The sequence below is a fragment of the Mytilus californianus genome, unplaced genomic scaffold (genome assembly GCF_021869535.1).
Source record: "Mytilus californianus isolate M0D057914Y unplaced genomic scaffold, xbMytCali1.0.p SCAF_18, whole genome shotgun sequence".
NCBI lineage: Eukaryota > Metazoa > Mollusca > Bivalvia > Mytilida > Mytilidae > Mytilus > Mytilus californianus.
In genome coordinates, this window is record NW_026262666.1 from 5,340,472 (window position 1) to 5,356,293 (window position 15,822).

Here is a 15,822-nt window from a genome sequence, read left to right on the forward strand (position 1 = left end):
TAGTTATCTTTTCAGTACCAATATGGGCATTGATTTTGATTATGTTTTATTTTTATCTTTTCAGTTCCAATATGGGCTTTGCTTTTGATTATGTTTTATTTTTATCTCTTCAGTACCAATATGGGCATTGATTTTGATCATGTTTTATATTTATCTTTTCAGTACCAATATGGGCATTGATTTTGATTGGAGCTGGTGTGTTATTAGTGCTTGGTTGTTGTTGTTATTGTATATGTAAACGATGTATCTGTCGGAAAAAGAAAAAGAAGGAAGGGAAAAAAGGACTGAAAGGGGCCGTTGATTTACGTAATGTTGCTTTGCTAGGAAATTCTTACAAGGAAAAGGTGAGAATGATATATTGAAACCATTAATGGACAATGTTTGCTGCTGAAAGGCAAAAAATCAACATTTTGATAAATAAAGAAAAAATTGTAATAATAACTTTAACATACCAATTTTACTGAACCAGATGCATATTTCTACAACAAATGTCTTCTCTGCAGTGATGCTCCAGATCAAAATATTTAAAAATCCAAAAACTGAAGAGCTGATAAAACCAAAATATACAAAAAGTATTGCCAAGGCAGGATAAATAGGTACTTTTTATCAGAAGTATGTGCACTTTTAACAAATATGATGAAGAACAGGAATAAAAGCCCTGTTCATTGATAATTTTCTATGTTTTCTATGTATTGTGTGTGATTTTGTCCCATGTACATTTACTCCATATCCTTTCATTTTCTATACATAAAAATAAAGAGGTTGCTGGCTCAGTTTTTCCAGATATTTCTGCTAGAAAAAAGACAAGAATATATCAAAGAGAACATATATAACATTAAACAGAGCTAGGATTTCATTTGTGTCCAAACTTTTTACCACGTCAGTTGTCTCTGATTATTGGGAATCAAAGGGAAATTGTATATTAATCATTTACACAAAATCCCTACCCGGACTTGTCAAAACCCCAAAAAATGAAACAGTGCTTTTATTTCTTTCTTTATCTTCTATTTAGTTAATAAGATTAAGAAATGTCACAGAATACACCATAGGGACAATCAAAAATCATAAGTCAAAGAAAAATTGGCAAGTTTCAAAACAATATTGACAGGTTTAAATATGTATGATGATATGTATTCTAGGTACAACCTGACGTAGCTGATCTTACACAAAACATGGAGGATAACGAGGATGCAGAAAGTACAAAATCTGAGGTCAAACTTGGAAAGTTACAATTCCAGTTAGATTATGATTTCCAGAAAGGAGAGGTGAGTGTAAGGGGAGATAATTGTTTCAATAGTATAATGGTTAAGATGGCCAAAATCTTGTGGTGAATTATATACCTACAAAGTTTGTAATCTAAATAATTAATACAATGAATGCTATAAAGTGAACATTTCTATGATTACATTATAAAATGGTGGTCTGTGGTGTTTATGTTCAAAAATCTCATATTGATTTGGCTGTTTGGTGTGACCTATTATTGTATACAATTCAGTCACAAGCTAGCTAAAGTGCTTGTTTCAACAATTTGTTTACATAAGCACATTGCCATTTTTTTTTTTTGGCATGATAACCTAATTAAGTTGTTTTCTTTAATTTCATTCCACTTTTCGGTGTCATGATGGGTTTGTACTTTTGTATCAAATTAGGTTCTAATGTAAAGTGAATATTTTCTGTCTTAATGGACAACACACAAAAACATTGCTGTAAATTTTGTTTTAGTAATGGTTTTACTGGAATTATCTGATACTGAAAGGCTTTCTGAAATTTAGTGGCATCAGACAGACAGTCTAAGAAACACTTAAGTAAATAGGTCAGGAACCACATGGTCATTGTTTGCCTAAGTTTCTATATATTTTGTATCATTGTTTTTATGGTTTAGGAATTATGTAATTGGATGGGTTTTTTTGATTTTGTATCTAGACTTGGTTGTATAAGAAGTTTTTTTTATATTTTTTGCATGTTATGAAACTGCACTTATTTATAGATGTCTAATACTCAGATGTAATAAAGACATTAAAGATGTAACTTGCTATAGGCTATGGATTTTCATTGTTGAAGGCTGTTCAGTGACCTATAGTTGCTTATATTTTGGTCTCTTGTGAAGAGTTGTCTAATTGACAATCAATTTACCACATTGTCTCATTTTCATATTTATGGGAAATAAATATTTCAAGGATAACAGGAAACACTAAAAATAACATACAAAACTGACACTCATGCTAACCACAGCAACCACTAACACAAGACTCCTCCGAAAAAAAAACACAAAAAAAACAATATGGAACAATGTATGGTCCAGATAGCCTAATTGGGAAGTGAAATTCAGATTATGGTATAAAGTAAAGTCACAAAAATACTGAACTCCGAGGAAAATTAAAAAAGGAAAGTCCCTAATCAAATGGCAAAATCAAAAGCTCAAACACATTGAACGAATGGATAACAACTGTCATATTCCTGACTTGGTACAGGCATTTTCTTATGTAGAAAATAGTGGATTGAACCTGGTTTTATAGCTAGCTTAACCTCTCACTTGTATGACAGTCGCATCAAATTCCATTATATTGACAACGATGCGATGCGTGAACAAAACAAACAGACACAATAGGTAAAAATGTCAAAAATAGGGGTACAGCAGTCAACATTGTGTTATAATCTTAATCACTATAAAAACAAACAAATGTAATGAAGAATGTAATAGCCCATTGGTCACTTTTATGTACTTAGAATTAATACTAACATATGGTATGTTTTTTTCTTAAGCTTGCAGATGTTATTAGAAAATTACTGTCACATTATAGATTTTGTACTTTACATCCTAATCATTTCAGTGATCACATGGTTAATTACAATTCATACCGATACCTTAAATGGATTACCGATTTGATTCAATTTATTCGGTTGTAAACCCAATTAGGAAGATAGGGAAAAGAAAAAATGGCTACTGATAATAAGTGTGTTGATCAATTATCTTTGTGACTGAGCAGAATTGAGTTAAAATTCTAGGTTAAAATCGTATTATTGCATTCTGTAATCTGAATTTCTCTTTCCTAGCGTAATTAATAGGAATAATTTGTTTAGGAGAAATGAATTGAATCTTGTTAATTATTCCGTGATGTAATATTTTGAGAATTAGAAAGTGACTGAAAAGATGTATTTGTCGCAGATTAAGTCTGAAGAAAACATAAGACGAATTAATCCCTGTTGAAAAGCACAAATTATTTACAAAGAATATAGATGGAAAAGATGCAGTTTTTGTTGGAGTTTGCTGTTCTATTGATTGACTGGTGAAAACTCGTATGAAAATTATCAGTAAACATTGAAATCAATAGACAAATTTTGTACAACTTTGGATCCTTTCAACTAGAAGATTATTAGTGTATGTGTATTGAGTTTTTACGTCAATGTCATGTAGTAAAGAAAAGCCATCACAAATACTAAAATATAAATATGTCCCAATTAATATGTCCTATTAAAGTCAGAATTCGTCCAAAAAGAATAATATTGATGAAAGGAGTTAAATGTAGATAAAACAGCAAGCCCTCAATACAAATTAATCAAAAATAGATATTTAAGCCATCATTCAGGCTTCAATTATTCACAAAATCATATGGTGAGGTGTACATTGCTCCAGTTAATCTTGTCTATTACCGATCTGAAATCAAATTGGATATTTTTGAGGTTACACTTTTCAGAATTTCATGAATTTTGGGGTTATTAGTAAACATTAGTAAACTGACATTGATGGGTCAGGAGGGCGAGGGTCTACAGTTAGTTTTTTTTTTTTTTTTTTTTTAACTTGTAAAAATTAAAAAAATATGAGCTAAAACGTTTTTTCCAGACATACCCTCTAGGCCCTCCATTCTTATATTTCTCATTCCCCCTCTGTAATACCAGTAGAAAGTGCAATTTTTCATGCAATTTATGAAAGCATGCATTTAGAAACACATGTAAAGTAAAACGCTGTGAAAAATTGTTATCGTTAAAAATGTTGCAGCAAACTTAAAACCCCCATGGCGATTTTCAAAAGTTGGCAGGTATGGTAAACTAACAATTTTTATAAATTATGTTGCTGTTTTGTATAATATGGAAAGTGTCATGAGCATTTCTTGAATACTTACTTAAATGCAAAATTTTAAAATGCCAATCATTAAAAAGTATGAGTTTTAAATAATGAAATCCTTATTCATTCAAATTACTCACAGTTCTAAAAACATGGCATATATGAATTAATAGTGATGTTAAACATTTTCTATTCCCAGTTTGCGATCATAAAACTTGTACATGATTAATTCTCCAGAAGACTTAGCTATTCATTGTACAGAATATCTTAATTATAATTGTTAGTAGAGTAGAGGCTAGGGAAAACTAAAACTAGTTGGTATTCAATTGAGATGTAAATATTGGAAAATCCATTTAGAATTGATTGATACACACATGATGGTTTCAAGAATATTCTTGTTTGGATATAGAAAAGGCTCTAAATACATAAATACATGATACATATCAGTGGCTGTCAATATTGAATCTTGAGGCTTTCGTAGGGGAATAAAGTAGTCGGGTAATCAAAAATGGTGACTGCTAAGTTCTCATGTGATTATAAATGGATTGCTACATTATATTTATGCTTAAGATTAATTGATTTAAAAGTGTCAAAACTAGTGATAATATCAAAATTCAATTTTTTTTAAATCACATCTAAATGGTCTGGCTCATGATCACATTATATAAACTCACCTCTGACTTCAATAGTCAATCTGTCAAAAAACAGGGTAACATGATGAAATATACACTCACCTATTTTTGGTGTGCAACTTTTTATGGCTCCGCAGTGGGGGAGGGGGTATTTTAAAGTATTACCGGGCCCATCTGTACATCCAACAATTAGTTTCGTTCTCTAAATTTAGTTTGCCTCAACCAAACGTTATGAAACTTATACACACTGCTTATTACCTTAAAACACAGATCAAGTTTGAATTTGGGTGATGTCATTTTTACCGTTCTAGAGTTATGCCTCTTCACAAATGGAAATATTACTGAATTTTTTGTTCCGTTCTCTAACTTAGATTTGCATCAACCAGATGTTATGAAACTCATACACATTGCTTATTACCATAAAATACAGATTGAGTTGGAATTTGGGTGGCGTCACTTTTACAGTTCTCTAGTTATGTCCCTTTATAACATAATATGCAAGTGGGGGGCATCTGTGTCCCAATTTCCAAAAGATAGTAGAGCAGGAGATCAGTCCTGCTCTACCATCTTTTGGAAATTAAATTTGTTTCTTCCAAAAACATGTGCATACTGAGCTGCTCTATGAGTAGAACTGGTGGTTGTCCCAGATTTTTCCCAGTTAGTGACCGCACAGCCTTGCCATTTTGGTATATAACTAGTCCAATCCTGAATCACTACTTAAGCAGCAGTAATACACTTAAGTGACATCCACATCTATTTGACCACTTGACCACAAAGGTCCAAATTGAGTTTGTTCATTTGGTACAAAAGATATTTACTTTTAATTTCTTCTAAATGTGACTTAAATTAAACCTACTTGCAGTAAATAAACCAATTATTCTGTATTAAAGATCTTATTTACAGATTTGTTCCTAGTAAACAAAATTTGATTAGTTTTATGTTGTCCCTACTTACGATACCTTAATGTGTATTAAACATTGGTTACAATAATTTATAGGATTGAATATGTCCACCTACTATAGTAAACAGAAAATTGATTTTGCTGTGGTTTGTAGATACGATTTCCCATGGTACATCATAAGTGAAAACAAATATCAGACAATAGGTTTATGGACTTCTTCAAGCAAAGGCTCATTGATTTTCTGCTATAAAAACAATCTAAGGTTTAATATATTACGGGAGAAATGAGAAAAATACCGGAAAATATATGTGTTATCGACTTTACATGGATATTGGGAGTTTGTTAAGTGATGATCAATTGTGGTTTTATAGGAAACAGACATGAAATAGATGAAAAATTGATATTGAAAATTTTTGCAATGTTTTATAATTTTGAAAAGTGCAATGGGAGATAAATATCTTATTGTTTGAAAGAATAGTTTTCTGAAATACAACAGAAGTATAACATTTTTATTTTATTAATCCCCCACTTTCCTTGCATTCATCACCTTGCCTGTCTGTCCCTTCTTCCATTTTTTTTACCGTTTCTCAAACAAATATTTTCGTCACTCTTTTCTCTGGTACTTCTCTTCAGCATCTTGAATAGCTTTATGTTTTGTCATCAGCTTGGAAGCAATGAGTTGTAATGTATGTGTGCTTTTTAGATCTGTCAGACACTAGTACTTCATAGTTTATTTGTATTTTCTAAAAAAAAGACCGGAAGCCGATGCTTTTTACAAATTAAAGGTATTTGGCATACTAAGTCTAATGATAAGAATTGATTCTCTGCAAGATTTACAATTATTTTGTGAAACCAATATTTTATTTAATTGACTTGATATAGCCTTTTTGTGCTGCTGTGGCAGTTAAACACAAGCAATCCTTTTTTTTTCTATTTTTGATCAAATAGACCTAGTGCTTGGATTTAAATCCAACTCTTTCATCTCTTAAATGAACAACTCCTACATGTCCTAATTTAGAAATCATTATATGTTATATATTTTTAAACCAAAGAGGAAATGGGCTAATGCCATTCATTTATGTAATTGATGGTTTAATGTATGTTACTGATGGTTTAATCAAGTTTTGATAAAAATAGATCAATTTAGTCAGGCAAAAGTCGGGAGTCAAAGGAACTCTAATACACTGACACCACGATTAGATTTTGTCACAGATTTTAACATGTAGGACTTTAATCATACTACTTGGTGAATGACCTTTGACCCATCTTCATTTTATAACCTTCAACCCTTATTCATATTAACTTAAACACCTGCCTCGAGCAGTAGTTGAGTTATTTATAGAATTATCATGATAGTGTTTGATTAAAAGGAAGATCTATTTGCTCATAAATTGAAAAGCCAATTGATTTTACCAGATATTCTAAATAGATTTCCATTTTGTCTATATTTTTTTTTTTTCGATAATGCATCTCTATTGATCAATGTCCTATATTAACTTGGTAAACGCTGTACGAAAATTAGATTTTGAAATGAGCAGTGATATAGAAATAAGGACTCACCTCACATCTAAAATTTAATTTCAAAGAGAAATTAATTTCCTGCCGCTACTTATGTCTATTAATAGTGTGAAACCAAAGAGAAAATGGACCAACGCCATTCATGTATGTTATTGATTGTATAATTAAGTTTGGATCAAAATAAATGGATCAAGTCATGTGAACGGTTTCTCCATATTATTGGGAAGGGAATCGTACCGATCGCTGTTGTGGGATGGTTTCAGTATTTGTTTTTCATAGATTTTACTCAATAAACTTCCAAACAAATACATTTGACATTCGTTTTGGTCAGCGGGGTATTGTAGACAATGTTCTATCTGAGAGAGTTTTGTGTTGTGCTATTATGTTCTCAAGCTGGTACCAGTACAAGTAGTCAGTCTAAAAAAAGAAAATCAGTTTTGAATTGATGGATGGATGTTAAGCTTACAAGTCTATTGTGAATATGAACAAAAGGAGATGTGGGTCTTATGTAAATGAGACAGTAGCCCAATGACATAGAATAGCAAATCAAAAGACATTTAGAGGTCAACATAAGGTCATCAACAATAGACACATGTTTAAACAATATGTCCAGCCATTAAATCACAGCTGAGTCGACAAAATTTATGAATAAAATTTACCAGTAACAACCATATTCTGACCTCAAACATGTCATTATTACTGTGTTCTCCCCAGGCTATGGTTACTATGATCCATACGTAAGGTAATAAGATAAGAGTAAATGTGTTGGGAAGTGATGAAGATTATGTTCCACGCAAATCATTACTTTGTTGTTACACATTACAGACTATATTGGTCAAGTACGGGTATCTCTAATTTGTTGCTGTGCTTACCATGGTACTATCCGAAAATCCTGGGGAGAACAATGATTATGATATGAAAATTAATCCTCCTTTGGTAGTTTATAGAAACTTTTATATGCTAGGTTACAAAAAAAGTTAGCAGAAAGATTAGTGTCAGCCCACCCCAGACATATTGTTCTGATGTTGAACTTACTAACCTTTGCTCTTATTCCTCAATAGAAGGATAGCTCTAAAGTCTTTGGTTTATCTCAAATCAAGCACGAGCCTTAGAGATCATTAAATTGTTCAGTGTAAAAGTGAATTTCCTTTCTGACAATGGATAGGTTTTTTTTTGTGTATTTTTTTTGTTTGTTTCTGACTCGTATCTTCTTTTTGTTGATTTTATTTGAATCACAAAATTAGTAAAAATTAACCAGTCGCGAAAGTTTCCCAATTTACAGTGTGTATTTCAAAAAAAATTTCAAAAGTTAGACAATTGTTTGAAGGTGTAGAGGGTAACACGATTTTAAATTTTAACTACAGGGGAAATTTTAGTCACTTGTATTTCTATTACTTGTTTTGGCCTTAGGTCATTTTGTTTAATCTTATGATTTTTTTATTTCTAGTTGAGTGTTGGTGTGATTCAAGCCGCTGATCTGCCAGGAATGGATATGTCTGGGACATCGGATCCTTATGTTAAAGTCTACCTGCTTCCTGACAAAAAGAAGAAATTTGAGACGAAAGTCCACAGAAAAACGCTTAATCCTGTCTTCAATGAAACGTTTATATTCAAGGTACTGCAATTATTTCTACTAGATAAAGGAAAAAAATAAGCAAAAGAGGTTAATTGAAAGAGTTCATCCAAAACAGGAATGGAATATATTCACTTTCACTGCTGTATTTGTTTATTCTATGGTGCAGAGAGAATGAGAATTTACAAATGGATGCATTATTCTGAATCCTTTACATTAATTAAAAAGAAAAATGCTAGATTAAAACTTGATTTGTCGTTGCTGCTATCAAAATATTTGAATCCATAGTGTTACTGCTATGCCTCTTGGGAAGTTAAAATTTCCTTTGGCTCTGTCTGGTAACAATGTTAAATAGTAATTTAGTCAGCCCCAATAATTGAAAATCTAAATCAATGAGAATAACTCACTTATTCCAAAATAATATATTAAAAATTTAAGACCATGTAACAGAACCATACTGAATTTTATGAAAACAAGATTTTATTAATGCTGAACATCATGTCACCTTTATTATATTATAATGGATTCATGGGAATTAATTATTTACTTTCTATTTTTGTTAAACAAACAGCTTTTTTCATTTGAAATTCATGATTTTGCATAGATCATTGAATTTTAATTTTCCATTTATATGAATAAAAGGAGATGTCCTCCAATTCCCAATGGGAGATAACTGTTGATATAGGAGAGTTAGGGGGAGGTAACTTCTCCCATGTGTAAAATTAAAAACATAAATATCTAATGTAAGAACAAATAATTGTAAGAAAAATAATCAATTGAATCAGACTTTAGGCACCAGCTTGATGTATATAATGTTACACAAAGGTCACATTTGGAGGTCGCAGTTCTCTTTAAATAAAAATTGAAAATGTCAGCTGGTTACATAATAGTACTTAAACTGATGCAGGAAGTTTTATTTCAAATGTCAGATGAAAAAAGTTTTTTATAGAAATATTTCAATTACAATGAACATGTTAGAATATTATTAAATTATTTTAGTCTATTTCAGCGTAATTTACAACATTATTGATTTATATTTTACCATTGTTTTTTTTCTATTAAAAGAGCATATGAATTACATAAATGAATGTCAACTGTCTGCATTCAAGCTCTCGGTGTAATTTCATAAAATTACTTTGGAAGAATTTGTCAAACAGTAGAAAAATTATGGTAAACTGAGAACTCTTCAATCGGTTCTTTGTGGTTTTTTTTTTTTTTTCTCTCTTTTTGTAAAAAAATATTTTAAAATTGTTTTGTGACTGTTATAAGTCAAGAGTTTGTAATTCAGGAATTGTCATTGATTGCTGTCTGCAATATTTGTTGTTTTTATGCCCTAGCTGTAGGCGACAGGGGCATTAAGTGTTACCCTTGACCGTCCGTCCTTCTGTCTTTCCGTCCCATTTTGACCTTTGATTGTATCTTGAGCAGGGGCATTTTGTCCTCGGAAACATTCTTCTTTTATTTTTTGCTCATTTTTCTCATCACTTGGCATCCGTCGTCCATTGTCGTCCGTCATAGTCTTCGTCGTCGTTAACTTTAACAAAAATCTTCTCCTCTGAAACTACTAGGCCAAATTAAACCAAACTTGGCCACAATCATTATTGGGGTATTTAGTTTAAAATGACCCCGCCTGCCAACCAAGATGGCCGACATGGCTAAAAATAGAGCATAGGAGTACATAAAATGCAAGTTTTTTCTATTAATTTGAAAACCGATATAAATAGAAAAAATCTGACTGGAGCAAAAATGTTCAGAATGTTGAGCTCTACCAATTATTCATATACATCAAAACTGTCAGATGACTTCTTATAGGAGTTATTGCACTTTAAAAAATGACAAATTTTACCATTTTTTTTTTCATTTTTGCCTATTATCTTGAAATTATAATATATAGATAGAAACTTTAAATTGCAAAAATGATCAGCAAGACAAGTTCTACAAATAAGTCTCCATGGTTGATATCGTCAGTTATCTCACATTTTTGTCCATTCTTCAAAAATCACAATAATAAAGTTAATGCCTATTGATGACGATTTTTTACCAATTTTTTGCATTTTGCCTTATATCATAAAAATTGTAATAGATAGATAGAAACTTAAATAAGCAAAAATGATCAGCAAAACAAGATCTACAATTAAGACAATATGCAGGAAATTGTCCGACAACTCCATATATTTTTGCCCTTTAATGACGATTTTTACCATTTTTTTTGCATATTGCCTTATATGATAAAAATCATAATAGATAAATAGACACTTTAGATCACAAAAATGATCAGCAAGGCATGATCTACTAACAAGTCAAATTTTGCCGATATAGTTAATAGACTGTCACTCTTTATAGGAGTGATTGCCCTTAAATGAGGATTTTTTTTTTTAACCCTAGCTCTTTTGTGTTTTGAGCAAAACTAAAGAAGATAGAGAGATACTAAACAGACTAAATGATCAGCATTACAAGATCAACAAAACAGAGATTTTTGTCATGAGTTCTATTCTCGTCTACAATGTTGTAGATTGTCCTTTGTTGAATATGCACATAGACCAAGGTGAGCGACCACACAGGCTCTTTAGAGCCTCTAGTTTATTTTTTTATTGTTTTGTTATATTTCATGATAACTACTTCCTTAGATGAAAAAAAAATCATATCAATTTACATGTAATTTATATAATTGGCCTAGAAGTACGTTATGATGATTAAGTGCTTATCGCCATGGTGTCAATTTCTAAACATCATGACATTTAACTTAAGTACAGGAGCAATTGCACTTTTACTATATACCAGGTTTTATTAGGAGACAACCTGATGGGCGTGAAGTGGAAAGCCAAATTAGTCTGTTCACGTGTAATATACAAATATAGCCTTTGTATGAGGTCGATACAAGGATATATTGACCTGAAAGAAGTATATTGACTGAGGACGAAGTCCGAGGTCGATATACTTCTTTGGGTCGATATATCCTGTATTGACCTCATACAAAGGCTATATTTGTTATATTATTAATTTTCGACCATATTTGTATCAAAATCGTCATTTGATTTTGTTGGAATTTTATAGATATTATATTGTCTCCTTGACAATAACAACATATTAGTTGTTATTTCATTTACTTTTTTTTGTTTGTTTGACATCTTATGTATTTGAAAAATATTTTTGTCAAATAATCGATCACAGATGTCATTTGTTTCAAAACGTTGAACAATATCCTGAAATTCATTACATGACGTCACAAAGTATATCGGTTTTTAGATATTCTAAAAATAACCATGCAATATGCATTTTGCTGTGCAATATGCTTTTTGCTATCCGCCGTTTTCTCTCTACCTTCGAAAATATAGTTTAACATGTGACTATCCCTAAACGAATCAAATTTGTTAAAATATACGAATTAATAATATTAAAGAATATTATTACATGGATCACAAAATAAAAACTGATTATTTTACATGTCAAATAAATCTGTTAAGTTTAATCATCCGACGAGATACAAAAATGGGTGTTGCCAAGACCCATGATGTTGCATCAAAACTAATTGAGGATGGTTAGAAAAAGATACAGTTCCTTTGTATTTTCCTCTTTATTTCCATAAAAAGTCAATGTAATAAACTATCAAGGAATTTAAATATGGAATGATATAAACGTATTTACATTTTTAGTATTTAGCTGAATTTTGTCTCCGAATGACCTTAGATCTGCTCCGAATAACCTTCTGACGTCAAGCAACAATCACTTTTTAATTATGAAGTCAAATTTTTTAAATTGTGATGTTCAAATTTTACGGAACTTGTGTGATTTTAAGTAATGGCAGACAAATTTGCATACAAGTATAAATACGTCTATTCAACTCATGAAGGAACACACTGATAAAGGAGTAGGTCCGGTAAGGGCCGATTTTGGCCTCAAATTTCAGGTTCATCTGATGAAAGATTTTGGTCACTTTTTAAACACTTAAGTGTCTACTTCAGTCGATTCAATTAGTTTATGTGACAGATTTGAACTGATTTTATCATTAAAGACGCTCAGATTCAAGCTTAAATATGGAAAATCTATCAAATATGCCATAATATGTCACTTTTCAGATGGTTTTTGTCAAAAATGAAAGTGGCCGCATCTGTGTTCACTCTCAACCTTTATATATGTTATGTATTATCATCAAATACAACTTGCATTTAAATATTAAGAATGAACACAAATGCGGCCTCTTCCATTTAAGACGGAAACCATCTAAAATTTAACTCAAATGCTAAAATTTTGAAGATTTCAGTAATTTAGCATGACTTAATGATGCTAGTACCTGATGCATGTGCAGTGTTTTGTCAAAAACAGCCCATATTTATGTAACAGAAGTATTCTACTTTCCAATAAATAGTTAAAAGTTTACATATTAACAATTTTGTAAAACTGCTATATTTTGGGGCCAAAAAGGGGTCTTACTGGACCTACTCCTTTGAATGTGGTGTTTGGTCAATGGTTTGATATTTTCTATATTTGAATTCTTCGATTAATATTACAGTTGTACTTTAATTAGATATTTTATTTATTATTGGAAGCATGTGAAGGTAATTTTTACCATAGATTTATTTTAAAAGTTTGTTACATAATCAATAGCTGCAGGATTGCCTAATATAAAAATAAGGAGATGAGGTATGATTGCCAACGAGACAACTATCCACCAAAGTTAAAATGAAGTGGATTCGTAAGCAATTATAGGCAACGGTACAGCCTTCAACAATGAGAAAAACCCATACTGTATAGTCGGTTATAAAGGCCACGACATGAAAAATATGAAACAATTCAATTGAGAAATCTACAGCCTAATTTATAACAAAACAAATATGACAGACATGAACCAACAACAATCATTGAACTATAGGCTCCTGACTTGGGACAGACACATAAAGAATGTGGCGGGGTTAAACATGTTTATGAGCGCTCAACCCTCCCCCAACCTGGGACAGTGGTGTTAAATATGTTAATATAAATTTTACATTGTATATTTCAGAATGTACCTTATGCTGAGACAGGGTCAAAGACACTGGTGTTTGCCATTTATGATTTCGACAGATTTTCAAAACACGATCAAATAGGACAAGTACAAGTCCCTCTGAACTCTGTTGACCTTTGTCAAGTTATAGAGGAATGGAGAGATGTAGCTAGTCCAGATAATGATTCTGAAAAGGTAAGAAAAGGTCAAGTAATGATATAAGAATTATATTGACTTTTGCATGTTTTGAGTTGTTTTTTTTTTTATGTTTAACGACAAACTGGCTCTTGGTCTAAAAATCATGGTTCCCATCTCAGAGCTAAAATGGTACAGTCTAGATTTTTCCCCAGTTATTGCAATTCTCAATTTACATTAGAGTTTGTTAAAACTTTCTTAGGACAATGTCCTCTGAAAGAATTTCCAGGAAAATGAGGTAACCCATTTAAATATTAATTTTTCAGGTAGCATTTCTTAATATAACATTATCCATCACAAACTGACACCTGTCATGAACTACCGGAAATTGTTCTAAATTTAGATAATCCTAATGTAAAATAATTAACGTTAAGTTTTCATTTGTCACCTCTAAATATCGCCATAGATTTCCAAACACCTAGCTGAGCTATAAATATGTCCAATAAATATTTAATCTGATTATCGGATACATATGACGTCAGCGTTATAAAACAGAGGGAAAAAATCAATCTCAATTACAGTTAAATTAGACATAATCGTTCAATTGCATTACTGTTATGGGATTAAGGTTGGTACCACTACTATTTGTTACTCCTAATTAGGAGCACTCCTGGATATCCCTAATACAAGATAACAGCTCTAGCTATTATTTTATATTAGAAATGTTTGCTGTCTGTACTAAAAATATCAACATTTTTATCAATGATGTCTTTTTTAATGGATATCATATAATACATGTACAGCAAAATTATAAAATTGGAAATAAAGAAAGGTCCATGTACTTTCAGATACTGTAAATTCAAAAATTAATGCGAGGTTTTTATCTTTGCGAATTATGCAATAGGTAGCTAGAGTATTGCAATAATAAGACCTCGCATTCTGATATATAACACATAAAGCTGACTATACAGATTTTCCTGAAATTGCAATAATTTATCTCACATTTTTGTCCATTCTTCAAAAATCGCAATAATAAATGCACACAATAATTTCTGAATTTACAGTACATGCATTTGAAAAGTTGAAATAAATATTGCTTGAAAAAATTGTTTCATGGATTTTCATATGAATTGTATGTTAAACTATAAAAAGCATATATATTTGAAATTTAAACTTTTTTTTTAATGGAAATGTATTCAACATAATAAAAAAAAAATAGAAATAAGTTGGATACATGGCTAAACTTCAGTGATACACTGTAATTAATCCAACATGACCAGTTTGCAAGTAATGAACTAGAGAACATTTTATGAAGAGAAAAAAAAAACAAATTACTCAAAACAAGGAATTTTTCAGAAAATAAATTGAATCCAATATGTTTTTATTAAGATATGTACTCTATGTAACGGAGGACTCAATGGTCAAGTGGTCTAAGTATAAAGATAGGAAGATTTGGTATGATTGCCAGTGAGACAACCACTATAACTAGAGACCAAAAAACTTAGAAGTAGATCATGTGCTGTATCACTAGCATATCAACACTGAGGTCGTGAATTCAAACCCCACACATCGCAGGTGCGTTCTATTCCAATCATAATTGACTAGGATTGCCAGTTTTCCTGCCGAGGTTCCATCCTGGCACTTCTGCTTCCTCCACCAATCAAAACCAGGGAATAACCAATAGTGCTGAAAGTGGCATAAAATCAATCCATCCATCTATGTAACATACAATTGTAATATTCTCTTTTGTAGGAAAATAAATTGGGTGACATTTGTTTTTCCCTTAGATATGTACCCACTGCAGGGAAACTAACTGTAGTTATACTTGAAGCCAAAAACCTTAAAAAGATGGATGTTGGTGGTTTATCAGGTAACCATAGCAACTGTAGTCTGATCTTACTGATTTCACATTAACTTGTTTTGAATCTTGCCATTTCAAATATTTTATAAAATGACATAAAAAGTTATTTAACCTGTTAATTGAAAAATTGAAACAGGTTTTCTAGGGAAATATAAACA

The 15,822-nt window shown here is 31.2% G+C and overlaps 1 protein-coding gene across 5 annotated transcripts in view; it reads left to right on the forward strand.

Moving 5' to 3' along the window:
- Positions 1 to 15,822, forward strand: part of LOC127726604 (synaptotagmin-1-like) — a 75,098-nt gene that overhangs the window by 50,721 nt on the left and 8,555 nt on the right. For all 5 annotated transcript variants that reach the window (XM_052234024.1, XM_052234021.1, XM_052234022.1 and 2 more), the window contains 5 exons: positions 163 to 344; positions 1,140 to 1,265; positions 8,562 to 8,729; positions 13,687 to 13,863; positions 15,556 to 15,673. In XM_052234024.1, coding sequence (XP_052089984.1) covers positions 163 to 344; positions 1,140 to 1,265; positions 8,562 to 8,729; positions 13,687 to 13,863; positions 15,556 to 15,673 — 771 coding nt within the window. The remainder of the gene's footprint in view (positions 1 to 162; positions 345 to 1,139; positions 1,266 to 8,561; positions 8,730 to 13,686; positions 13,864 to 15,555; positions 15,674 to 15,822) is intronic.